The following is a 26,744-nucleotide window of genomic DNA, read 5'->3' as shown; positions in this document are numbered from 1 at the left end:
GAACTGTGGAAAACAATCTCCATGAGGCAGAAATTACTAGACATGCAGAGACACGGGTAGACCCCCCACTAAGAACACAGCTTAATACAAACTCTCCTGGTCCCAAACTGGACAAAAATGATAGTGATTATAGAATTTAAACCATTAATGAATAATGTATGGTTAATTTGCAAATCTATTTCTGGAAAACCAGTTCAATTTATTATACTTTCAAATACATAAACATAAAAGCATGCTGATGTTAGAAAGCGTGTGTGCATGTGCACAAGTGTACATATATACAAAAAAGACCCAAAATAAAGTTACAAAAGTAAATGTTTTATGTACTCAAACTTGAATTCAAACTTGTAATTAAGTGAAGGAATTGGATTTTGTTTTGTTTTGTTTCTTGTTTTTCTGAAAATAGTTTCATGTCTTTTAAAATATTTTAATTAATTTATGTAATTGTTTGTTTACATGTGTGTGTGTGAGAGAGAGAGAGAAAGAGAGAGAGAGAGAGAGAGAGAGAGAGAGAGAGAGAGAGAGAGAGAGAGAGAGAGAGACCATGCAACTGCACTCATGTGAGGATCTCAGGAAGACGTGAAAGAGTGGTTTCTCCTACTGAACTCCGAAGATTAAATTCAGTGCCATAGTAAGTGTTCTATTGCTGTGAAGAGACACCATGACCACAACAACTTTTATAAAAGAAAGCCTTTAATTGAGGCCTTGCTTAAAGTTTCAGAGGCTTAGTCCATTAACAGAGGGGGGGGGGGGGCGGGATGGAGAGAGAGAGAGAGACTGGGCCTGGCATGGGCTTTTAAAACCACAAAGCATACCTCCAGGCACACACTCCAACAAGGCCACACTTTGTAATCCTTTCAAACAGTTCCACTCCTTGGTGACTAAGCATTCAAACATGTGAGACTATGGAGGTCACTCTTATTCAAATCACCACAGTCTTAAAAACAAGACCTTTACTCACTAAGCCATTTGTTTGCATCAGTTTTCTCTCCAAAAATTCTAATAGTGTCAATATCATTGAGCACACTTGACTTTCTACTATAGACTCAAAGCAGAATTCTTCACTAAATGGATAAAGCAAAGATACATGGAGACATATCTGAAGTCAATGATAAGGCCAGGAAAGTAAAAAGTGGGCTAAAGAGAGAAGCCAGCAAAGCCTGGTGTGTTCAAAAGTCATGGAAGCCAAGCACAAGTGGTATAAGTGAGACAACGCAAACTTCATAAGGAATGGTTCCAATTGCAACAATGCATTTACACAGTGTGGTGGTTTGACTGAAAACGGTCTTCATAGACTCACAGAAAGTGTGGCCTTGTTGTCGTAGGTGTGGCCCCCTGTTGGAGGAAGTGTGTCATTCGGGGTGGGCTTTGTGAGGTTTCAAATACTCAAACCATGCCCAGTGTCTCTTCAGTTACCTCTGCAGGACCATGGCTGCCTGCATGCTGCCACACTTCCCACCATGATGGCAATAGACTAAACCTCTGAACTGTAAGGCAGCCCCATCTAAATGTTTGCAGTGGTCACGGTGTCTCTTCACAGCAAGAGAAACTCTAACTAAGACACATATGAAATGCTATAATTAGCCCAACATGGCGATATACACTTTTAGTCCTAGCACTTAGGAGGCCAAGGCAGGTGAATATCTGTGAGTTCAAGGGCATTCTGTGCCATATGGTGAGTTCTAGGACAGCCATAAGAGACTTTATCTAAAATAATTGTGTAAATAACATTTTAAAAAAGAAAAATAAGAGAACAAAACAAAAGCTTTAAGTTTACAATGAAACACACTTAAAGGGAACAGGAGAAAACTAGAAACACAGTAAAACCCATTGACCATCATTAACAGTTGCTAGGACACCAAATAACCGTTCTGAAAAACTGACATTTAAAAGCAACCAGTTAAGCACTTGCCATATTTATGATGCCTAAAATGTCATTGTAGTTGAACTATCTGGATAATTAATTTAAAAAGAAAAATAGAAATTTTAACATATTTGTAATTCATCCAATGCAATGCTAATTCAAGCAACAGTCACCACTGGATGATAATACCCTGAGACAAATGTAAGTGAAAATATTTACAATAAAATCATCAAGAAGTCATCACCTCAAACCTCTGTCCAATTTTAGGATCTCTGAAATATACACACAGCCTGGGAAGGAGCAGAAATCAAAACAGTGCCTCTGAAACAACAAACAAACTATTCAGAGCCTTTAATTCCAACACTTGGAGGCTGAGGTAGAAGATGTCTAAGACAGCCTAGACTACATAGAAGACAATATCAGAAGGAAAAGGAGGAGGAGAGGAGGAGGAGGAAGAGGAGGGTTGAGGAGAAGGAAAAGGAAGAAATTAGATTACAGTAATTCAAGCTTTTAGACATAAATTCAGTCTTCAGGAAATTCATGAGTAAAAGAATCTTTTTCAGAGATTCTTGTTTTAAAAAGGTGCCTCAGATGGAGACCTAATATCTTCAATCACATCATGGTAAAGACCAAATAATAGAAAAGGATGGTGTCCAAGATTATAATATTTACAGGACAACACACAAATACAATGAAATGTCACTTGACAGAATTATGAATTAAAGCAACTTCCTGAAAGAGGGTTCTATCTAGATGAAGGGTATATGTGGATATGGAGGGAATAGATATTGGGGACGTAGGAGTCTCTCTCCATCTATCTATCTCTCCCCACATCTGTATCGCTCCCTCCATCCCTCCTTCCCTATCTCCTTCATTTTGAGTTTAGCATTAAAGGTAAAATGATGTGAGATTGACTACTTCAAAATTCTCCAGCAAAACAGGAAAGATTTGGAAATTAATAAGGGAATGAAGCAAAATTCGCTGATCAGCCCATAGAAATTTTCCTAGGCTAGATATGGTTGTAATACCTGCAACCCCAACACTTAGGAGATAAAAAGAGAAGTCTCAGAAATTCAACATTGTCCTTACCTGCAAAATGAGTTCAAAGCCAGTCTAGGCTACATGAGACCCTGTCTCAAAAAAAAAGAAAAGAAAAGAAAGAAAGAAAAGAAAACTGCATAATAGAGTTTCTTTTTCATGTACTGCTTTGAAGGCATGTGGAAACTCTAGGAAAAGAGAAAGCATTAGCATACTTTGGAGAGATAGTCAAACATCAGCATTTTCTTATGCATTGTACCCTACGGCTAAATTCATTACAGTATATTAAATCATATCATCTCACTCTATGGTATTTGAGTGAGATAATGCCTGAATAGCATAATATTTTGCTCAAAATTTGTATTCGAGATATTTATTAGATACTACTCACATGGAGTAACATGAGACCAGATTCTATAGAACATGGAATCAGATGGTCTTTGTGTGTGTGTGTGTGTGTGTGTGTGTTCAAGAATTACTTATTTTCCAGTAAGAAAAATAACTTCTGAAATAATTCAATGAATAGTAAGATGTATAGAGTAATTCATATTTTTTAAAATGCTTGTTGTAATTAGTTAAATCCTCCAAATACACATGGACATGTGTCCTGTTAGACAGCACTTAATAGCACAGTAGTCAAGCCGTGCAACTAAGAAAAAGAGTGTGGATGAAAAAGAACCAGTATGGACACATGTCATGGGAGAGTCACATCTCCATAGCAGAAGTTACATTGTAGCAATGTGAACTAATAGCACCAATCACAGAGATTGACGAGCGAGCACCTCAGAGACTGTTTGCTCTCAAGCAATGTGCACCGTAGTGTCCTGAACCCTAGAGATCTTTAGCCACTCTTCCATGAGTGTGATGATTCCTGATGGGTCCATGTCTCCACAATCATGGCAAGACAGGCCATGATAACATCAAAATCCATTGTTCTTCCCTTGTCCCAGCGTGGGCAATCCAGTGAAGTACAAACTCACATTGCACCTCTTTTCTGACAATAGGCCACTTGATATAATTGTATTACGGTGAGCAAATAGAAGGTCATAATTACACTAACTTTCCAATTGAATTTTGAGTCACACAGTAAAGGGCTACATATCCACTAGTTTCCTTCATCCCATCGTTCTGTAAACATGGCTCTGTCACAGTCAAAATGCAGTGTGGCAAGCAGAAGGACAAATGAGATGCATCTGGTCTCAGTTCCTCACAGGCTAACGCATCTTGTCACTGCTACTGAATTCCCAGGTACACTGGTTATTCACATTTCAGCTTCTGCATTCACTAAGTGTATTAGGATAATACAAGTTGTTTTAACCTTTCTCTTGTTTCTCAGCAGTGAAGTGAGGGTAGCGGTCCCTAGCGTAGGGCTTGTTGTGAATTAGCTATCATAACTCAAGTAAAGCCTTTATCTCAATAGTTCAATAGTCCCCTGTTAGTGCTGACAGGGATCATGGTCCTGATAACAGTGGTTGTAGGGTGAACACAAGTAACAACTTGCACATCCAAATTAGTGACTGACTGTAACTAGAGAGCCGTTTGCAAGAGCCTTTAGAAGGTCAAGGAAGCGTATGGTTACCCGATAATCTGCGTATGATATACTTATTGATAATTAAAATTTAAAGGAGCCCATATCTAAAAGAAAAATTAGGCTGAACTTCGTTCTGTACCCGAAGTGAAAATAAGAGCATTTTCCCTCCTGAGGAAAACTGGATTTCCCCTCCTTAAAATGTACAGTGTTGGGGCTGGAGAGATGGCTCAGAGGTTAAGAGCACTGGCTGCTCTTCCAGAGGTCCTGAGTTCAATTCCCAGCAACAACCATATGGTGGCTCACAACCATCTGTAATGAGATCTGGTATCCTCTTCTGGTGTACAGGTGTACATGCAGGCAGAACACTGTATACCTAATAAATAAATAAATTTTCCTTTAAAAATGTACAGGGTTGCACAAAACATTCTACATAGAAGTTTCAAGTGTTTACTAAGAGGAATTCCTTCCAATGTTCACTCACCCACACACCCAACAAAGAAGTGTCTTCCTTCTTGGACCTCCTCCATTCCTCCCGACCCTGCAGCTTAGCTTCTTGTCTCCCCTGAAATCATTGAAAGCAAAAGCTGCCCCCTATTGCCACTAAGTGTGCACCACGTGATCCACATTTGAAGAAGCTAAATTTGGGGAAATAAATGACTTGAGTGGTGCTGGACCCAAATGTGACACTGCATGAGGTCAAGTGTTGAATCCACCTGATGCCTCAGTCAAACTGAGCTGAGCAAAGCAACAAAACAGACCCAATTCTCCAATGCTTTTGTCCTCGCTCCCTCCCTCCTCTCTCTTCTCCCTCCTCCCTCTGTGAAGAGCAAGATTGCTTGTGAAGCTAAGCAGACTGGCTTGGTCTTTCTCAGCTCTTTTGAATATCCCCCTGCCTTTAGGAACCTGTGATCTTAGTCATAAACTGCTAATGATGTAAACCAGGAAACCTGGAGTTGGCTGTCTCAGCTGTGCATGTTTCCATGGAACCCTGAAAGTAAGAGAAAGCAGAATTTGAAAAAAAAAAAAAAAGAAAGAAAGAAATGCCTACCACTTTTTGCTGCAATCTTTGCTTCTCTATTAACCCCAGTCCTTCAGGGAATTCCCAAAGCCTTCTCTCTCTCTCCCAGAACAATCATGCATGACCATGAAAAAAAGCAGATACCATGGCACAGCTTTTCTCCTTATGTATAAAGTAAGGGTTGGGGGAAGGGAGGCACTGCATCAGTGTAAACTATAATCAGCATTAAACATAGCATGTTTGCTAAGAGTAATATCTTCCAGTTTTCACGCCCCTGCAAAGAATCGTCTTCCTTCTTTGATATGCCCCTTCCCTCCCATGAATTCATTGAAAGCAAAAGCCATCCAACCACCACCAAATGTGCACCACCTGAACTTCTTTGTACTGTGGTAAAACACAAACATAAAGGCCTCCTTTTACCAATGGGATTGCATCTGTTCACCTTACTGAGCAGCCATCAGCACTGTCTACCTCACTAAGTATTTCATCACCGCATGGATCCGTCCATCTCTGGGCTTTTCCTTGCCGGGAGACTTTTTTTTTACTATTTCCCTTTCATTGCTTATGGTAGATATGTTTAAACTGTCTGTAATTGGAGTTGGATAGATGCTTCAGTGTTTAAGAGAACTTGCTACTCTTACCAGTTCAGTTCCTAGGATATACACGGTAGCTAATAAAACCTCCTGTTACTCTAGCCCAGGGGTTCCAACAACCTCTTCTGGTTTCCTAGGCTTCTTTATGCATGTGGTGCCCATAAACTGATGTAAGCTGGTGTGTGTGTGTGTGTGTGTGTGTGTGTGTGTGTGTGTGTGTAATAAAATAGAGTATATTCTTTATATCCTCCTGATTCAATTTGATAGGTTTTATGTGTGTAGAAATTGCAATCACCTGTTATTCATCTCTAATCATATTAATTAGGATTAACAAACCCTGGGCGCTCTCTCTCTCTCTCTCTCTCTCTCTCTCTCTCTCTCTCTCTCTCTCTCTCTCTCTTCTCTCTCTCTCTCTCTCTCTCTCTCTCTCTCTCTCTCTCTCTCTCCCCCCCTCTCTCTCTTCTCTCTCTCTTCTCTCTCTCTCTCTCTCCTCCCCCCCCTCTCTGGCTAAGGGTTTCTATCTTGTTTATTATTTTCCAAGAAGCAACTCATTGTTTCATTAATTCTTTGTATGATATTTTAAGTCTCCATTTCTGCTTTACTCTTTTCCAAGATCTAGAGTTGCATCACTGAGTTATTTTTTTGTGATCTCTGTGATTTTCTTAATGTGAGCACTTATAGCTATAAGCATTCCTCTTGGATGCCTTTGCTGTATCCCAAAGACTCTGATACCCTGTGCTTTCATTTTCATTTGATCTGGGAACTTGAAGTTTCCCTGGGTTATTCAGTGGTCTACTGATTGCTCAACAGTGTACTGTCCAGCCTCCATGTGCTGCATAGTTTCTTTGTTCAGCATTTCTACCATCTACATCTTTGGATCAGGCAACTTAGGAGTTACAGTATTTTGAAGGCATCCTGTTGCCTTGCTTTGTTTGTTTGTTTGTTTGTTTGTTGTGTTTCTGTGTTAAGACTTGTGCATCTATTGTTTTCAATAGCTCTTCTGGCCTTATTTGGTGATCTTCTTAGGAAGGAGCCTACACTTGAAGGCTTAATCCTTAGCTTTGCTCAGAGAAGATTAAAGGAAGAGACACTTTGAGATGCAGTTTCTCTTCCCTTACTGAGAAACCATAACTGGAGAAAAGTGCTACATACTCTTCTTATTCTTTTGTTCCTCTGTACTTTCAGCTGTCCTATTGCCCCTACTCTGATCTCCAGTGCACTTAGAGTCTTCATTTGGAAGAGCTCACTATTTCTGTCCTGACCCCTACCTCTCACCACTTCACTCAAAGGCAGCCGCAGAGTCCACCACCTTAACTCAGAAAATCTTTATTCTTTTTTTTTTTAATAACTGTCTTAGCGATTATGGAATGGCACCTCACTGTGGCTTTAATTTGCATTTCTAAATGGCTAATATCCCACACATAATTTTGTGTGTGTGTGTGTGTGTGTGCGTGTGTGTGTGTGCATGTGTGTGTTTGAGTGTGTGTATGTGTGCGGCCATTGTGTATCTCCTTTGGAGATATAAGTAAGCAAGTTTTGCCAACATCTGAACTGGATTAGTGGCTCTTTGTTTTAAATTATGGGAATTCTTTACATATCTGGATGTTAAGCCTTTTTATCCCACATGTTATTTGTAAATATTTTTCTTCAATCCAATGGGTTGCTTTTTCATTCTGATAATGGTCCTTCAATGTACAAATTTTTTTATTTCAATGAAGTTCAATTTATTTATTTTTCTTTATTACCTATTAGGTGGAGAGAGAGAGAGAGAGAGGGAGAGAGAGAGAGAGAGAGAGAGAGAGAGAGAGAGAGAGAGGTATTTGCCAAAGCTAATGTCCTAGAGCTTACTCCTGTACAATCTGTTTTGTTTTGATTTCTCGAAGCTCTATGGTTTTAGATATGATATTAAGATCTTTGGTTTAGCCTATAAGTATCCATTTCCCTGACATCATTTGTTGAAAAGACTGTTTTCTTCTTGACATCCTTGCCAAAACTAATTTGACTATACATGCAGGATTTTTTCCTGGGCTCTCCATCCTGCCCCACTGATCTCTAAGCCTGTCTTTATATGCTGCTTTAATTATTCTAGTAAGCTTCATATCAGGACGTGTGATTTCTTTTAACTTTAATCTTTTTTTTTTTTCAGTTTGTTTTGAATGCTCAAGATCCTCTGGTACCCCATATAATAAAAAAACAGATTATTCTATTTCTAAAAATACAAAAAAATCATTAAGATCTTGATAGGCATTGTCCTAAATCTATATCTAACTGTGGATAATATCAACAATTTAATATCTAGTCGCCCAAACCATGAACACAAAGGATACTTCTATCAATGTCTTTCTTAATTGCTTTCAGGAGGAATAATAATATTTTCATAAAATCTTTCCCAGTCTAACTGCCTTTCTACCCAGACAGCTACCAACTACTGCTGAACAAGCTCCCTAGATGTTTCACCTGTCCCTCTCCTGTCCCCACAGTTCAACCCATAGGGCTTCTTCCTGTAGAATAGAACCAGTGAGGGAGAATAAAGGGGGACACTCTGCCCGGAAGCGACATTTGATTCTATCATTCTTAGCCCTGGTCTTAGCTGTGGTTTGCCTGCCTCAGCAGAGGAGAAATGTGCAGGAAAAATGGCTAATACTGGTTTCTTTTTTCATATTTATTTATTTTTATTCACTTGTTGTGGATCTGTTTACCTGAGTTTCTGTGTGCCATGTGCTTGCAGGTGCCCATGGAGGCAAAAAGAACACAAATCCCCTGGCACTAGAGTTACAGGCCATTGCAAGCTACCTGATGTGGGCTGGGTCTTCTGCAATAGCAGTTTGAATTCCTAAATGCTGAGCCATCTCTCCAGCATACACACACACACACACACACACACACACACACACACACAGAGCTGTGCACAATTTAAAGGATAACTGAGAATGTACCATTTGTAATGAACTGAATAATATCTTTCCAAAATTCCCATATTGAAACCCTAAGGACCCCATTGCACACCCAGCTGCATCCGAAGAGAAAGTTCTTTGGGGAGTAATGTAGAGTGGAAGATGTCCTAGGAGTGAGGCTTTCTTTCAGTAGGATTAGGTTCTCTCTCTCTCTCTCTCTCTCTCTCTCTCTCTCTCTCTCTCTCTCTCTCTCTCTCTCTCTTTTAAGATTCATTTATTTATTATTTATACAGTATTCTGCCCACATGTGTGGTTGCAGGCCAGAAGAGGGTACCAGATCTCATTATAGATGATTGTGAGCCACCATGTGATTACTGGGAATTGAACTCAGGACCACTGGAGGAGCAGTCAGTGCTCTTAACCTCTGAGCCATCTCTTCTCTTAAGAAGGGCGACTAAGCAATGTTCACAGAGAAAAGACACAGCAAAAGAGAAGCCTCAGAAGACATGCCAGGCCTGGTGGACCACACCTCTAATCCCAGCACTCAGAAGATGGGAGTAGGAGGACAACTCTAAATACAAGTGAGAATGGGCTACATTCCCAGGATGCCATGGTTATATAGTGATACCCTGTCTCAAAACCACACACACACACACACACACACACACACACACACACACACACACACACACACACACACGGAGCAGGGGAGAAACAGAAGAGAAAATTTACATATATATATATTGAGACATGGCCTCATGTAGCCAGGCTGGCCTTGAACTCTCTGTTTATCTGAAGATGACTAAGATGTGTTAATTTCCTACTTCCACCACCCTGATGCTAGAATGGCCAGTGTGTGCTATCACACTAGGTTTATATAGTGCCAAGGAATAAACTCAGAGGCTCAGAATTGCTGGCCAAGCACTCTACCAATTGAGGCATGGCCTCAGCCCTGCCACTAACTTTCCTAGGAACTTCTGTTTTGCTCAGTGCTGTTTTAGTCTCGGTTTTGTTATGCTTTGCTTTGTTTTCAGCGGGAAATAGTCTCACTCTGTCCCCGTGAAAAGGTAAAGTCTTGTTTTGTTACTTCCTGTTCTCTAGCCAAATCCCAACCAGCTCATTCTCAAAACCATCTGCTTATTAAGTCTGACATGACTAACCACATTGAAACAAATTTCGGAAGGAAATTAGATAAAATGTGAAAATTAGTGATAAATGTGCGATTAATACTCAGAATGCTGACGGGACCTGCTAAATATTTTTAAATTATTATAATAACTGATGCATAAATTGATGCCCTGGGGTCAATGTTCTGGCACCACAAAAATAGCTTATTTGCTTTTTAGGGAAACAAAATCCATTATCTGTATCTATCTTGCAGGGATTTCCCTTCATATGGAAAATAATGGTGGAATGCTACTCTTTGTGACTTGGAATAGGCCCAACCTTTAGAACTCAACTCTCCCTGTTCCCCGACTGTTTGATTTTACAGAAATAGAGTGCCAAAATTTTGAACGTTCTTCAGTTTAAAGCTTTACAAAATAGAAACGGCAGGCTGATGAGATGGCTCAGTGGTTAAGAACACTGTCTGCTCTTCCAGAGGTCCTGAGTTCAATTCCCAGCAACCACATGGTGGCTCCTGACCACCTATAAAAAAAGGATCTGATGCCCTCTTCTGGCATGTGGGTGTACATGGACTCCTACATTAAAAATAATTAATGATAATAATAATAATAATAATAATAATAATAATAATAATAATAAAAAAGACTACCAGACAACTGGACAAAATAGAAATGGCATAGCTTAGTAAAAACAAGACTCCTGGGGAACTACTGCAGAAAAAGGAGTCTTGCTGTGAAATATTTTATAAATGCTACATTGCAGTTCCATGTTCCAAAGCAATTTAGCATGCCTGGTTTTGTTCTTTGGGGTGGGTTTGGGTTGGGTTTTGAAGACCTAGGTCACTTCTTTAAGTATTCTGTGAATATAAAAATGATGAAATGATGAAATATACAATAGAAGACAAAAATTGTGAATTATTTCGGTTGGGCACTACTTTCTTGCCTTCCTAATGAGCTGGCTATTAGATGCAAGAATGAGTTCAAGAGACTCCACTTCTTTAGAGCAGTTTAAAGGATCACTGTATTTAGTAGATGTATTGGAGTGTGGTTGCCCTTCTGTCCAGTGTTAAGGGACAGCCCTATAAATTGACTGTAGATCTTCATTAATGAACAGTCTTAAATCCTACACAAGATCTTAAAAAGTGTATACTAGATGTGTTTTGAACCTCCCTCCATTTCAGCCAACTGACCTGAATTCAAAGGGAAGAGTCCTAGAGATGACTTGTGCGGATAGATTTTCTTTTCTTTTCTTTTCTTTCTTTTTTTTTTTTTTTAAGATGAAAAGGAACCCTCTTTTGTTGCTGATGGAGATATGAAATAGTTCAACCACTTGATAGATTTTCAAGAACTAAAAATTACTCCATCTTCAAAGCCTGGGACTTAAAGCCTTAGCTGTGAAGACATTGTTGGAAGTGGCTTTTCATGATTGTACTAAAACTGCAAAACATGCCATTTTACAGGCAATGCATGGAGTAGGAAAGTTTATATTCACAGAATTACACTTCAGGAGAAAAATTCAAGGGATATGAAGTGTTCAGATGTCCTTGCCCAACATGATGTGGTTTCGTCAGAGGAGATGTCTCCGTGTCATTTCCTAAGGGACAGTCCTGGAAACATGACAGCCAGCATTTCTGACTGGCAGCCTGTAGCATGTGGCTTACTCCCCCGCAGTTTGAGGCTCTGTCTACAGCACAGGAGCCAACTTCTATGTTGCCAAGCATTTGCTTTCAGAGCAGCTCCCCCTGGTTCAAGGTCCAAACACAGGCTCAAGAAGCAGTGGCAGCACCTTGGGAACTGTTCTGCCCATAGCTTACTTTGCCCTAACACTGACCATCTTACATTTCCTGGTTTCCAGCTATCCTTGCGGTGAGAGTTGCTACAAGAGTTTACTACAATGTTTCTCTCGAACTTTTCCATTAGCTCTCATTATCCCCGCTCCCTTCCCACTTTTACTTTATTTGCCCAACTTTTGTAAGTTACAGAGGAAAAGAGGGATTCCAGTAAAACCATTCTACACCTTGACTCCTACTTACAGCTTTTTCAAAATATCTGCTTTCATGTTTTCCACATGAATAATTGTCACCTGCACCTTCATAACCCAACTATCTGTTGGACTGTGCCTCTGTCCCAATAGTGTACATGTGGCATAATATACAAGAAAATACTTCCTTCCCTGACTGCATGAAATTACAATGCCACACCTTAAGGAGAAAATTCAAGCTAAAAAAAAAAAAAGAAAGAAAGAATTCTGTTTCTAAGGATTCAAATTCTTATGCAAATTGTTCTGCATTCTTGGTTTTACACCAAGTAAATCCAAACTGGCAAAGCTTTTTAATCTTCAAGGGCAGGAATACATTTCCAGTCCTGCGGAACTGAGTCGGCCAAGTGGAGCACACGTGGTGCAGTGAGTTACATAGGTAGGGATAAGACCAGCGCTTCTCTGCCCACTCCAGTTTTCTTTCCAGGAAAGGCATGTTCAATAAAAACCAGAATTCAAAATCTAGACTCTCATGCAACACTCAGAATATTTCTCTCTGTCTCTCTGACTGTCTCTGTCTCCATCTGTGTGTGTGTGTGTGTGTGTGTGTGTGTGTGTTTGTGTATGTCACTCTCTCTGTGAACCTCTCTGTTTCTGTCCTTCTGTCTGTCTGTCTGTCTGTCTGTCTGTCTCTCTCTCTCTCTCTCTCTCTCTCTCTCTCTCTCTCTCTCTCTCTCTCTCTCTCTCTCTCTCTCTCTCTCTCTGTATGTGTGTGTCTTTGTGTATGTCAGTCTCTGTGAATCTGTTTCTGTCCCTCTGTATGTGTGTGTGTGTGTGTGTGTGTGTGTGTGTGTGTGTGTGTCAGTCTCTTTCTCTGTGAGTCTCTGTTTCTGTCCCTCTGTGTCTCTGTCTCTCTGCCTTCTCCTTCCATCACTTCCTTTCTCCTTCCCTTCCTCTTCCTCCCCCCTAGATCCCCCCCCCACCCTTGATCTTTCTCAAGATGCCTCGTCTCACTTCTCAGTTGCCACCTATGGAAGTCTTCCTCATGAGTAACCAAATATTCTCTGTGAGTCTCAGAGCTCAGTGAACTGATTGTCACCTCTCTGTCTCTCAGAGCCCCCCTAAGTGTCCATTATTTATTCTACCTCTGCTTTAGTGTCTCGGACTCTGATGCAAATATTGACTAAGTACTACTTTATGAAGCCCAAGGACTCATAGCCTTTATTAATCCCCATCTATTCTTTCAGGCTCAGAAAGCCATTTGCCACAATTTGTCAGCCCAAAAGGAGACTTTTCTAGTCAATGAGTTATAACTGTTACCATCTGGGAAACTCAAGAGCACAGACCCAGGAATCAAAGCCATGAATACAAGCCTCGCCTGTCACCCATTTGCTATATAAGCTTGTGCAAATCACTTGCTTTCTCGGGGCTGCAGATGGGAGTGTACATGAACACACCACATAGCATGGTAGTGAAACCGAACTGACAGTGCGTGTAAAAAGAATCCGGTTCAGCATAAGATGGGTGAAAACGGCTGCCTTAATTCATTTCCCTTTTATCAGAGAAGACTTACTTATCGTAATCTCCAAAGAAATCCCTTATTTACACAAATTTCCCTTTCCAGCTTTTGCGGGGAGTCAGGGTGGGGGTGAGGGGGTGGAATTGTTTTTGACAAATGACCCGTAATGTTAAAAGTTCCTATTTTGAGGTTATACATGATTTTCTAATAATACAACACTCAACTTTAAGTGGCCAGACCTGGTTTCAGTAAAAGACTAGTTGGAGTGGAGTCTATATGAATCTGAAGGCCCATGGGCAATCTTTATGCTGTGGGCTCATGTTTCTCTTGCATAATACAAGCCAGCCTTCTGAAATAAGCAGTTCTAGTAAGTCCCAGGGCAAGAGAGAGATGCCAAAGCAATTACACTTATAGTGAATTCAGAAGAGAATGTGTACGAGATAGGAGGAAAAAAAATCTCTGTGGGCATCGTTTCAAGCCAACAGCCGTTGGATGCCACCAGCACGGAGCAATTAGAGAGAGGACGGATCTGCTGAAGCAAAAATGGTGCAGTGGCTGTAAGGCAAAACTTTAAACAGCGAGAAGTCCAGTCGGGGAGGTTACCGCACTTGTGTTAACTTTGTATTTATAGACTGTAATTTCTAAAAGTGCTTCATTATCTTCTGAAGCCTCAAATCAATTACGGCATGGCTTATTTATAACTCCGGCCTCAAGTCGCGGTATCCCAAAATAACTGTGTCAGTTTAAATTCGGTTTTGGCCCTGTGTGTATCTGCCCCATCATGACCCAGCTTCTAGAAAGAGAAGTTTCTACTAATTGACCATAATTTTTTGCCTTCCGGTTTATTTCAATCCACTGGGCAACCTGTCTGCTCTCCCCATTCACACCGTAGAAACTATTCTCGGAAAGGTCACGTATAGACTTCTCAACACACTTCCACCATCGTGCCTGTCGGCCTCTCCAGTAGGAGTGGACACCACTGGGCTTCCAACGTCTTCTTCAAGCTCTCTTTCCTGCCCTTCTCTGACTCCCCTCTCACTGTCCCTGCCTTTTTCCTAACGACTGCCTTTGCATTCTTCTAAAAGGAGTCATTCCAAACATTCTATCTGCGGTCTCCTTCACACTCTTTGCTTGACCGTTGTTACATGCTTTTCTTATTTGCATGTGGTCTAGTCTGGTAACGGGAATCACGTCAGTGTTCTGAGCAAGGAAATATTAGCATTTAACAATGTACTGTATGTAAAAGGATAAACTAGGGCTCTTAAAAACTACAGAAGCATCAACTCAAAAATAAATGAATACCGTTTAGGATCCTGGGAATGTGAGCGAGGCAGGAATTGAGGTGTTGAAGAGGAGCCTCCAACCATTCCTCCACTGAGACTGACCTTACATGAAGTGGTTCGGCTGCCAGAGACAACGAAGAAGAACTGTGCAGCGCATAACACATAGCAGCTAGTCTGAGAGCCACTCCAGTGAGCGCTGCTCTCTTCTACCCTGCTTCACTCACTCATTTGATGGCATTTCCCTTGAAAACCACCACACCAAAATTATAAAAATAAAAAAAGGAAACCTCTGTCTTCTGGTGTCTCTTGAATTTGGCACTATTATTAACAAAGCTCAAAATTTCATATACTAAGAACAGATTCATGCCTACAAGGGTCCAGCTTAAGACACATAAAGTAAAATGAAAAAGAAACTGGACTCGAGAAGCAATATGTTAATAATAGGCATAGTGCATATTTCTAAGTTTATGATCTCTTTGATATAGATATACGTTACAAAGTTGTGACAGCTCTAACTCAGTGTACCTTTCTTGTTATCCATATACAAATAATTGTTAAGCCCTGAAATTTCAACATGGAAAAAAATGTCCCTGAAAGACATCTCTACCTTTGGATCTACATCTTGAATTAACCCCAGCACAGCTCAGATAGTCATTATCCATTTAAATCAGTCTCCATCTTTGCACTCACACAACTCTCTATTTCTTTCCCATAACCATCATAATTTAACACCTGCAAAAAGTTTCACTCTCGAAGCCATCTAATAATCTTTTTACTATTATCACACTCAATCCCAGTGTTGCTGCTGCTGCTATAAAGGTTTGACATGTATTGTGCATTTAATACTTAATATGAGCTGGATAATATGACATCTATTAATATATGTATATATTCAGTTTAATACAACTAATGTATGAAGAATTACTATCTCTGCAAAAAATTGAGCCTAAAAATGTAAAGAAACATCTGGGCATGTGTCTGTAATCCCAGCACCCAGGGAGGCAGAGGCAGGCAGATCTCTGTGAGTTCAAGGCCAGCCTGGTCTATAAAGTGAGTCCAGGACAGGCAGGGCTACACAGAGAAACCCTGTCTCGGGGAAGCAGGGGCAGGGGCAGGGGGTGGGAGGAAAGAAACTTGTGTGAGCTCACAGAGCTAGAACGTTGTCAAAGTGCATTCTCACCCTGGACCTTCTGGTAAGAGAATCTGTGCTCCTAACTACAACACGATATTCCCCTCCCGCCACTAAAAATAAAAATGAGGCTTAAGTTACTCAATGAGGTCTGGGACTTGTACAGTAAAACTACAAAGCACTGCTGAAGTGAGTTGAAGACCATCACAAATGAAGAAGCCTCCTTTTTATAGATTTAGCGAAACAATATTGCTGTGCCGAGCCTGACCAAAGAAAGAGTTACAGATTTAACGCACTCCCTATCAAAATTCCAAAAGCAAGGGGTTTGTGTTTGTTTGTTTGTTTGTTCTGGTTGGGTGGTTGGTTGGTTGGTTGGTTGGTTGGTTGGTTGGTTTATTGGTTGGTTGGTTAGTTGGTTTTACCGTTGTTTTTTGTTGTTGTTGGTTTGGTTTGGTTTGATTTTTGAGACAGGGTTTCTCTGTGTAACCTTGGCTTGCCTAGAACTCACTCTGTAAACCTTGATGGCCTCACACTCACAGATCCGCCTGCCTCTGCCTCCCAAGTGCTGGAATTAAAGGTGTGCGCTAGCACTGCCCATAGGTTCATACTGCTTATTTCAAAACCTAACATAAAACTACAGTAAATTTTTAATTGTACTAAAGGATGAGAAAAAAAAAAGTAAACAACAGAATAGCTTAGACTGTCATGAAGTGGACTCTCATGTAAACAATCAACTGACTTTGTTCAAACTATTGGACATCCATCGTCAAGGCTTGATCTCTTGAAGTCCTCATCATTCATATATCAGAATATGACCTTATTTGGGAAGAGGGTTGTTTCAGATAGAACTAATTAAAATGACATCATACTTTCTGCTCTTACAGAGGACCCACATGGTGGCTTACAACCATCTAAAACTCCAGTTCCATACCCTCTTATGCTTCCATGGGCAGCAGCTTACACATAATGCACATCCAAACACACAAGCAAACACATACACATAAAATAAAATAAACTTGAAAATAAGACATAGAGGGAAACTCTATGGCACTAGATTGGCAACAGTTTCTTAAATATGACACACACAAATATAAGCAACAAAATGAAAACCAGATGTACTAGACTTTATCAAAATTGGAGCTTTCATCTATCAAGCATACTATTGTTAATGCAAAACGATAACTCTATAAGCAGAAAAAATGTGCAGATCATATCCAATGTGAGATTGATATCCATAATACACAAAAATACTAAAATCTCAACAATAAAAATATAAGCAAAAGTGGGCAAAAAAACAGAACAGATTTTTCTATGAAGAAGATTCACAAATGATCATAAAATGGTATTGAAAGTCACTAGCCATAAGGCAAATGCAAAGCAAAAACCCACAGTGAGCTAATACTTCCTGAAGAGCTGCTGTTGGCAGGATGTGTGGAAATTTAGGAACTCCTGCGCATTATTTGTACAAGTGTAATGTGCACTCTCTATGGGAAACTGTTTGGCAGTCCTTCAAAAAGTGAAGTTCAGAACTGTCATTTGCCATCAGGGTATTAATTCTAGTCCTAAGTGTATAACCAGAAGCATTCAAAAAAGAGATTTGTATACCAAGGTTTATTGCAGCATTATTCACAGTAGCCAAGAGATAGGAAATAAAACTCAAGTATCCACCAATATGTGAATAAGCAAAGAGGGCGTGGTGTGTGTGTGTGTGTGTGTGTGTGTGTGTGTGTAGCATTCAGCTTTAAGAAGGAATAAAGTTCTGATAGATGCTACAACAGGGAAACCTTGAATATACTGTGCTAAGTGAAATAAGCCAGACACAAAAGAACACACATGAGATCCACTGATATGAAATGCCTAGGACACAGAAATTCATATCTTCAATGGAATAGACTTTAACAAGGGCAGAGAGTTATTGCTTGACGGTTAATGGTTGCTGTTTTGAATAATTAGAATGCCTTGGGAATAGATAATAACGACAATTACACAGCATTTGAATATATTAATATTGCCAAATTGAACATTTTTAAATGGTAACTTTGTGTAATGCATAGTTTACTGCATTTTTTTAAGTCTGTAAGCAGATACCAAAAGCCCGTGAAACTGAAAAGAAGAAAGTGAAAGTCCGTGTGGCAGCTGGACCTAAAATCGACAGGCAGACGTTGATTAAGGGGAAAGGGAGGAGAGAGGTGGGCATGTGTGACATGGTGTTGCCTGAGATCTTGAGCAACTGGAAGTAATATTTCCAAAATTAATGAGTCGCACACTGAAAAACCTGTTTGGTTGTAATTGCCTAGTATTTGAAGGGCTCAAAGCATAATGCAGGTGTGATTTGACTGTGACATCACCCCCATCTCATACATGACTTGGCTTTAAAAATAAGTGGCAGCCAACATCCCCGGGCCACTTGCAATAAACATGCATTTGTATATTGCCTAAACATGCATCTGCTCAGTCCTTACTACTACCCTTTCATACAATGTTTGCCACTTGACCGCCTTAATACTTAATACATATTCTATTCTTCCTTTCTGATTTAATTCTCCCATCCCTCCTCCTCCTCCTCTCCTCCTAGTCCTCCATCACACCACAACAAGGACTCACTATGTCACCCTGGCTGGCCTCAAGTTCACAGAGATGTGTCTGCTTTTGTTTGTTTTGTTCTTGAGACAAGATTTCAGGTATTATTCAACCATGTTCCTGAAACTCGATAATAAAGCAGCCGAGGATAGCCTTACCCTTCTGGTCCTCCTACCTCTATCCCTAAAGGCTGGGATGACAGCAGGCATGCCTCTGGAGCGCTGATGGCTTATGCCACCATACCTGGTACGGAGGGTGGAACCAGGGCGCTGTGCATGGTAGGTGATCACAGCACCAACTGAGCTCCCTGGGAGCTTCCTGGATGGGGGAATAACTGTTGGTTGAACTTGAGCCTGATTCTTCCTGTATGTCTACCAAAGGCCTTTGCTCTCTGCCTTTTGCCAAGCCTTGCCTAGAAGGATTATATTTCCTTAACCCTGTCACCCATCATGATTTCCTTCTCCCTGATTTTTTTTTACCTTCTTTCCACTCATGCCTAGTCAAGCACCTCTTCTGGTTCTAATCCTTCCTAGCCTTCCTCCGGATCCTTTGATGCGATTTAATAATGCCAAGCCTTGAAGGCGGGCATCAAAGGAATTAAGCCTAACAGTGGTGTCCTTTACCACAGATTTGTACAAGAGTCTGTGTCCTAGATTTGGGGTGTGTGTCTGTGTGTGTGTGTGTGTGTGTGTGTGTGTGTGTGTGTGTGTGTACTGCCTTACTTTCACACACAGTGCAGAGCCCAGACCAAATAAAATCATTTGTATATACTATTACCTATAGCCTTTAAGCCTTGATTCTGTTTGGATTCTATTCACATTTTTATTCTGATGAAGCTGTGTCTGTGAATAACAGGAGAGATACAGAGCACAGGCTTCTAGAGATGAAGATGCGAAGACAAAGAAGAAAGAAGGAAGGAAGGAAGGATGGCTGGGGGTTGGTCTTGTCCCAGCTGTCTACTTTGGCCTATACTGAACTCCCAGCATTTCCTCTCTGGCACAACTTGGTGCTGGAATTTACACAGATGTAGACAATTACGCCTTTGAAACTTGAAAATTGGCTTGCCAAGCAGTTTATTCCATTGTCTACACAGCTGCCATCTGAGAGAGAGTTTAGAAAATTCAAGAATTTAAGAGGATGGTGTCCTCTACCCATGCCAGAGGCCTTCTGGGCTCCTAACACTTGGAAACAGAGTGAGGCTCTCTGGGAGGGCTGGTCATGTCGACGAGCTGAGTTGGCAGGGCCACCGCTCATGTCCCTAGCTTAAGATGCCCTCTCGTTTCTCCTTTTGTAAGAGTAGAGAGCCATGGATGGCAAACTTAAATGCCAAGCCTGTGGAATAGCCTCGCCTTCTGTGGCCAAGTGCCTACCAATATGAAAACAGCGGCTTCCCCTTCATCGGTGTGGTTTGGAGCTCCTAGACTGCCTTAGAGGGAAGAGCAGCTCCAAAAAGGTGACGGCAGCATACGCTTTGAGAACTCTTAACAAGGATGTGCCAGGGCATTGTAAGGCCCAGTGGTGTAGAGACAGACCTTCCCAGAGTGCTGTTAGGCTGTTATTCGGGTGACAGACAACTTCAGAAAAGCTACACACTGGACCCAGCCTGGGAGATAAAGCCAGAGCTTTGCAGAGTGAGCTGGGATCAGGACAGTAATAGCTCACCAGACACAGTAGAGATGGCTGAGGCAGGAGGATCAAAAGTTCCAGGGTGGTCTGGGATGTAAAACAAGACAATGCCTCCCCTTCACACACACACACACACACACACACACACACACACACACACACAGACACACGACAGTGATATTGAAACTCTCCGTGTTATTATTTTACTAAAGAAGCATGTGTGTTGCCTTTTCACACACGTGGTGAAAAGTGTTTTTACAAAAGGCTTTTCTTCTTTCTTGCCCCTCCCAGTGCCTGATTCTCCCTCCCCCGTCCAAAATTCCAAAAGAATGTTTCCCCTTAGTCTTTGTTTAGAAAAGATAAAGTAAGTTGTTTTTGTTTTTGTTTTTGTTGTTTTAAGTGATGATCAATCAGCCATACTCTGATGAGTAGTCAAGTTCACCCTTGTGAACAGCTGGGTCTTGCCTGGTACCAAGAAGAGGATGCAATGGGTTTGCAAGGGGTGGTGGTGAGCAATGTCCCTAATTCACGGTCCAAGTGTGGAGCTGCTGGGTCTCAGGAAAGTGAGGACCAGTGTGCACGTCCGTACCCACCTGCATGTGGTGGGTTGGTGCTTGATTTGGAGGTGGGGAGTCCATAATTGTCCCTGTAGTCTATGTTGGACATATCAAATTTCGCTTTATTTCACACACCTCTCACATGAGAGACAGAGACCTTCTCGGAGGTCCCGAAGCAGTTGGCAGACCTCTTGCCATCTTCTCTGAACAAGAAATAAGTGCCAGCTCTGCCATCTCCTGCAGAGTATTCCACCCACCTCTGCCCCCAACACACACAAACCTGAACTAGCTCCCACTAATTTTTGTCTTCATCCTGGCGCCACTCCTTCCTTTCCCAATTCCCAGTATTGTTGACCGAGTCCACTATGAATGGACCTGGCTGGGTACTCTTCTCGCTTGTCTCCTGCCTCCAGGCAAAAGAACCAGAGCAAAACCTAACAGCTGGGCGCATTCTATTCTTCTGTTCATCTTTAAACATACCAAGAGATAATAATTCGGGACTATTACCAGCATATGAAGGGCTGCTTGTGTAACACGGGCACCTGTGTCACAAACTCTAATATCCAGCCTTAAGACGGGCTGTGTCAATGATGCTAACAAAGGACCAGCGGGTCCTCCAGGCAGAAGGAAAGTGCAAAGGACCTGTCCCTGACCAGACTCCACTTCTGCTGTTTCAGCTCTTGGGATTTTTTCCACCATATTAACGCTTTACTTACCTCTAACTATTTAGTACTAATATAATAATTGGAAAGGACTATCGTACGCAACATGATCCTCAGCCAGTATAGATAATCCTCTGAGATGACCTTGAACTCACTATCCAGAAGAAATGCTAACCTGGGACAAAAGCCAACAGCAGCCAGAGTAGAGCTTGAGGTCACTGTAGGCTGCGCAGAATTGTGTGATACCGAAGAGCCCTTTTCCTTAACCATACACTTTACCTGTAGCACCTACTGGGGACTCTCTCCCCGCAGGGAGGGTAATGATAGGGATGCTTGAAGAGGAATAACAAATTCCATCTTAAGCCCTTCCTGGACAAGAAAACGCTCTCATTACAGAGGTTGAGGTTCTTTTTTTTTTTTTTTTTTTTTTTAATATTTTTTTAATATATGGTAAAAAACCTTCCCAAAAGTCCATCATTTAGTCACCACACACTGTTTAAATTTTTTAATGAACTTATTCAGATTACAACTCAATTGTTATCCCATTACTTGTATCCTTCCATTCCTCCCTCCCTCCCGCTTTCACCCTATTCCCCTCCTCTAGGTGTAAGATGGAGGGGGACCTCCTCCCCCACTATATGGTCATAGGCTACCAAATCTCATCTTGGTAGCCTGCTTATTCTTTGAGTGCCGCCAGGCCTCCCCACCAAGGGGAGGTTGGGGTTCTATGCCAGTCCCTCTGCCATGTTATCAGTGACTAATTTTGTTGCAGCGAGCTAGATGTAATTTGGTCTTTTGACTATGTCATGTGCTTTCACATAGAGACCATGCTATATTTCACGTCGTCATTTTTTTCCCTTTGACGAGCTGCAGATAAATTCAAGGTGTCTTTCTAGTCCTGTCATCAAAAAGACAGACCATGGAGGACCTTTATCAGTGCCAGGACTGTGAGGAATAGTAACCCAGCCCCATGCTTGACGTGTTCTTGGTACAGATTCGAAATGTGGCGGCCAACTTATGTGTGGATAGCAAGCATGGAGCCACAGGGACGGAACTGAGGCTGGACATCTGTATCAAGGATGGCTCCGAAAGGACCTGGTCTCATGAGCAGGTGAGTCAGAAGCCATGGCAGTGAGGGTGAGTGGGGGGGGGGGGGGGAGGGCCGAGGGTAGCACGGAGTGTGACCATCCACTAAGATAACGGATAGAAACACGTTTCAGCTGGGAGAACAAGGGTGGGTGTAATGGCTCAGCCACTAACGAGCTTGCCTTGCACACATCAGAACTCGAGTTTGATCGTTTAGAACCCATGTTTTCGAGGCTTGAGCAGCCCAGGTCTGGTGAGGTGGAGACATGCAATTGAATGGGCATCAGTAGCCAGCCAGCCTGGCCCACATGGTGAGTTCCAGGCCAGTAAAGGGCCCTCCAAGGGACAGGTAGACAGCAGCTGAGCAATGACACTAAGGTTATTTCTGACTTCAACACATATGTGTGTGCCTGTAGTTGGGTGTGTGCATGTATGCATACACACACACACACACACACACACACACACACACACACACACACAAAGGGAAAACTATACCTGTAGAATGAGAGACATGAAAGCCAAACGGGAGCTATTGAGAGGACAGTGGTGACCGGTAATAAGGAGCTAATACCACAAGACAGAGGAGTGGGGTTGGGGGCAAATAAGAACAAAGTGTGTTCAGGAGTGTCACAATGAAGGCACTATTTTGTGGGCTAACCTTTATTTATTTGTATGTGCCCATGTATACGTGTGGGGGCACCCACCTATGCCAGGAAAAGGTGTTGCAATTCCTCTTCCATCATTCGACACCTACTCACTTGAGAGTCACGCCCTGAACTCTGGGCCTTGCATTTTCTTCCCAGGATGGAAGCCAGCAAGCCCTAGCATTCTCCTGTCTCTACCCCAGTTCCTCAGGGCTGGTCCCTCCTGATGTTTGAGTAATCCAACTCTGAACCACTGAGCTATCCATCTCTGCAACTCCTTGCACAATTCTAGAAACTATTTTTTATTTAAGAAAGAAAGTAGTAGAATTGATGGGTGTGACACATTCTTACTGTCTTACCCACAAGAGAAGTTTTCAAGCAGTGAACCTAAAGAGTGTGAGGGAACTCGTCCAACAAAACTGCATAGTTTTAATAAAAGGCTATGTTTTGTGTTCGAGACTTCATCCAACCTTAATTTTCCCTCTTGGCTATCTGTTTGGTTATTTTTGTTTGTTTGGATGGTTGGGTTTTTTGTTGTTGTTGTTGTTGGGTTTTTTTGGGGGGTTTTTTGTTTTTTGGTTTTTGTTTTTTGTTTGTTTGTTTTGTTTTGTTTTTTTGAGACAAGGTTTCTCTGTGTAGCCCTGGTTGTCCTGGACTCACTTCATAGACCAGGCTGGCCTCGAACTCACAGACATCCTCCTGCCTCTGCCTCCCAAGTGCTGGGATTAAAGGTTTGTGCCACTGCGTCCTGCACAGTAGTGGTTCTTAATTGTGCATGCAATGGAAATTTGAGGCTATTTGAGGCAGCAGCGCCCCAACACACACCCCACAGGCTGTTTTCAGGCGATGCACTGCTTTTATTGAAAGACATCTCACTATAGCTCCACTTAAGGAAAGTGTGGTTTCTAATCCAACTTAAAACGTGAACGCCTTTATAAATGGGTCTCTCCTTAAATTGGATTACCTGTGAAAGAGAAACGATAGTGTTTAGCACTGCATGGGTCAGGTTTGAAGAATGAACTATTTCCACTAGAAAGGTATGGGATGCATCACACAGGTTTAACAAGAATCAATAGCTATCGTCATAGTTGCAAAGAAAAACAGCTGCTAAGCACAGCTAAGGCCTTTCCCATCCCACTTCCCTCTGCAGAAGGCCAAGCCCACAGTCGCAGCATTATGCCCTGACAGGGTTTCCAGTTTCTCAGGATGGACCATCATAACCATCTTAGGAAAACAGCAAGAAAAAGAAGCAAGCATGTGCCCTGTTGGCATGACTGCACTGTTGTAGCTATATTCCTCAAATGCCTGTCTTGCACACCAGATGAGAGTGGGCTCAGCTGGAGCGTTCTTGTGCCTTGGAGAGACTCTGTGCCTCATGTACACATTCCACACAAAAGAGTCTTGAGCAAAATGAACAATTGAGCATTGACCCTACCACATCCTGAGGGCCGTAAGGAGCTGCTAAAAGACACTTCTCCCCTCCCGACTCTCTCCCTGCCCTTCCCATCCTGAATTACAATCGCAGAAGCAGCAAGTTCAAAAGACAGTCAAGGATTAATCTCGTCAGATAACACGTACACCCTCTAACACTCTCCAACTAGTCATTATCCAGTGTGTTCTTAGAAAGATAAAGGGCCATAGATTCAGGCCAACATAGACTTCACTTTAAACCAAGCAGCTTTGTGAAACTGTTTGATTCTTCTGGCCCAGAGGTTCATCATCCTTAAATAAGCTCAAGAAGCCTGTCAGTAAAACCAGCATTCGGAGCTCTTCAGAGGAATATTCTCTAAAATTAAAGGGAGATACTATAACAAAAAAACTTTGTCTCTTGGTTTAAACTCATCTCTTCTTTTCAGCCCAAGCAGAAAACAGATTTAGGTAGCTTACGTGGACACGCGTGTGACTATCTAAACCAGATTTAATATTTCTAAACAGGGAAATTCTAGAATCAAGTGTGCTCTGGCCTGTAATTTTTATTTGGCAGCTAAAAATTATTCCAAACAAACTGCAGTATCTTGCATACTTTTATTGATTTACCTTAGGCTAAACTGTAAAATCTGTAGGCATGTAATTTAAGAAATAGTCACCAGAGGGCAGCACTAGACAAGAAGAAAATTCTACACAGGCAGGAAAAAAAATTCCCTCAGATACTACAGCCCTTTAGAAAGATTTCCAGTCTCTGGAGAGCCTAAGGTTGCAAGGAGGAGAGACTTGAATCCTGCTTGAAACATGTGCGTCCATATACTGATGTAGCACGGGCAAATTCATTTTACAGTAACATGTGCCTCCACATACTGATGCAGCACAGGCAAATTCATCTTACAGTAACATGTGCCTCCACATACTGATGCAGCACAGGCAAATTCATCTTACAGTAACATGTGCCTCCATATACTGACGCGGCACAGGCAAATTCATTTTACAGTAATTAATGTAAACCTTATTCAGTATTTTGCTTAAGGACTTGTACATTATAACTCACTCTTTTACATTTAGATTAAAATTCCTGGATGAGACATACATCAGGCCTGGGAAATTATGGGTATTCATTTTAATACCAAAGCAGTCAAACTGACGAAATGAGTAAACAAATTTGTTACAAAGGCAAGAAGGGTCCGTTGAAGCACACCGTTATAAAGAAAACCTTACACAGCACACTAGTCAGGATTAATCCTGCTTCTGTGAGGGAAGCAGGCGTGTGATTCATGCTTCCAGGGTCAGCTGCTGAGCTGTTTGATATCACTCTAGCATTGTGTGCTGGCTCCCAGTTTCCTCTTGGGATCAAGAAAGAAAAATAAAAATAGATCCAAATATGAGTGTAAGATCTAAAAGGCAACTCCCCAGTCCCATTATGAGTATATGGGGTGGGGGGAGTCGGAAGAGAGGAGGCGGCTCGCCTGGCCTAGTTTGCCTGTTCTTTCTGCAGGCTCAGCAGCAGGCACTGAGCTCTTGCAGGGAAGAAGCACTGCAGGCCTTTCCGTCCTGCTGAGGGAGCTGACAGATTTTTCTCTTATCCAGACCTGGAGGGGGACACACACAAATAGGAATCCACAAAGTCAGAGTATGCAGAGAAAGAACACACGCCTTTCTTTGGGAATAAACAACCCGCTACCAGGACACCGCATTGTGATGATTACACACTGCAGGAAGAACCATGCTATAACTCCAATTCCTGCAAACGGCATAACAATGAAATAAAATATCACTCCCCACAGAGAGGAAAACATGTTTTTCAATTGTCTCATCAGGATGCCAGATTAAGATAAGTGTGTTTGCGGCTCCAATATAGAGTTTATTTGTATAATACAATGCAATACAACACAATACAGACCACACCACATGCACATGGAGGCAAGAAAAAAAGTTCATGACTCAAAATGCATATTTTAAAGCATCACTCAAAAGAAGAGAGGGGGGAAATTGACATCCACTTACTTCTAAACTAATTGTTTGAGTTTGAAAAGAGAACAAAAACCATCAGGGGTTTTTGTTAAGAAAACCTACATACTTCTGGCTAGTAAGAATGGTCCAGGAGTAGGAGGCAGATTTTGAGTGCCACAGTAAGTCCCAAATACTGTTTGCTTGTTTCTGCTCTGGGGGGAAAAAAAAGTATCA

General features: G+C 41.7%; 1 protein-coding gene across 1 annotated transcript in view; it reads left to right on the top strand.

The window, feature by feature from the left end:
- Galntl6 (polypeptide N-acetylgalactosaminyltransferase like 6) overlaps positions 1 to 26,744 on the top strand; it is a 750,388-nt gene that overhangs the window by 699,810 nt on the left and 23,834 nt on the right. The window contains 1 exon segment of the mRNA XM_051169799.1: positions 22,391 to 22,507. Coding sequence (XP_051025756.1) covers positions 22,391 to 22,507 — 117 coding nt within the window.

This window comes from Acomys russatus, chromosome 27 (genome assembly GCF_903995435.1).
Source record: "Acomys russatus chromosome 27, mAcoRus1.1, whole genome shotgun sequence".
In the NCBI taxonomy this organism is placed as follows: Eukaryota; Metazoa; Chordata; class Mammalia; order Rodentia; family Muridae; genus Acomys; species Acomys russatus.
This window is presented reverse-complemented; position numbering and strand designations above follow the sequence as displayed.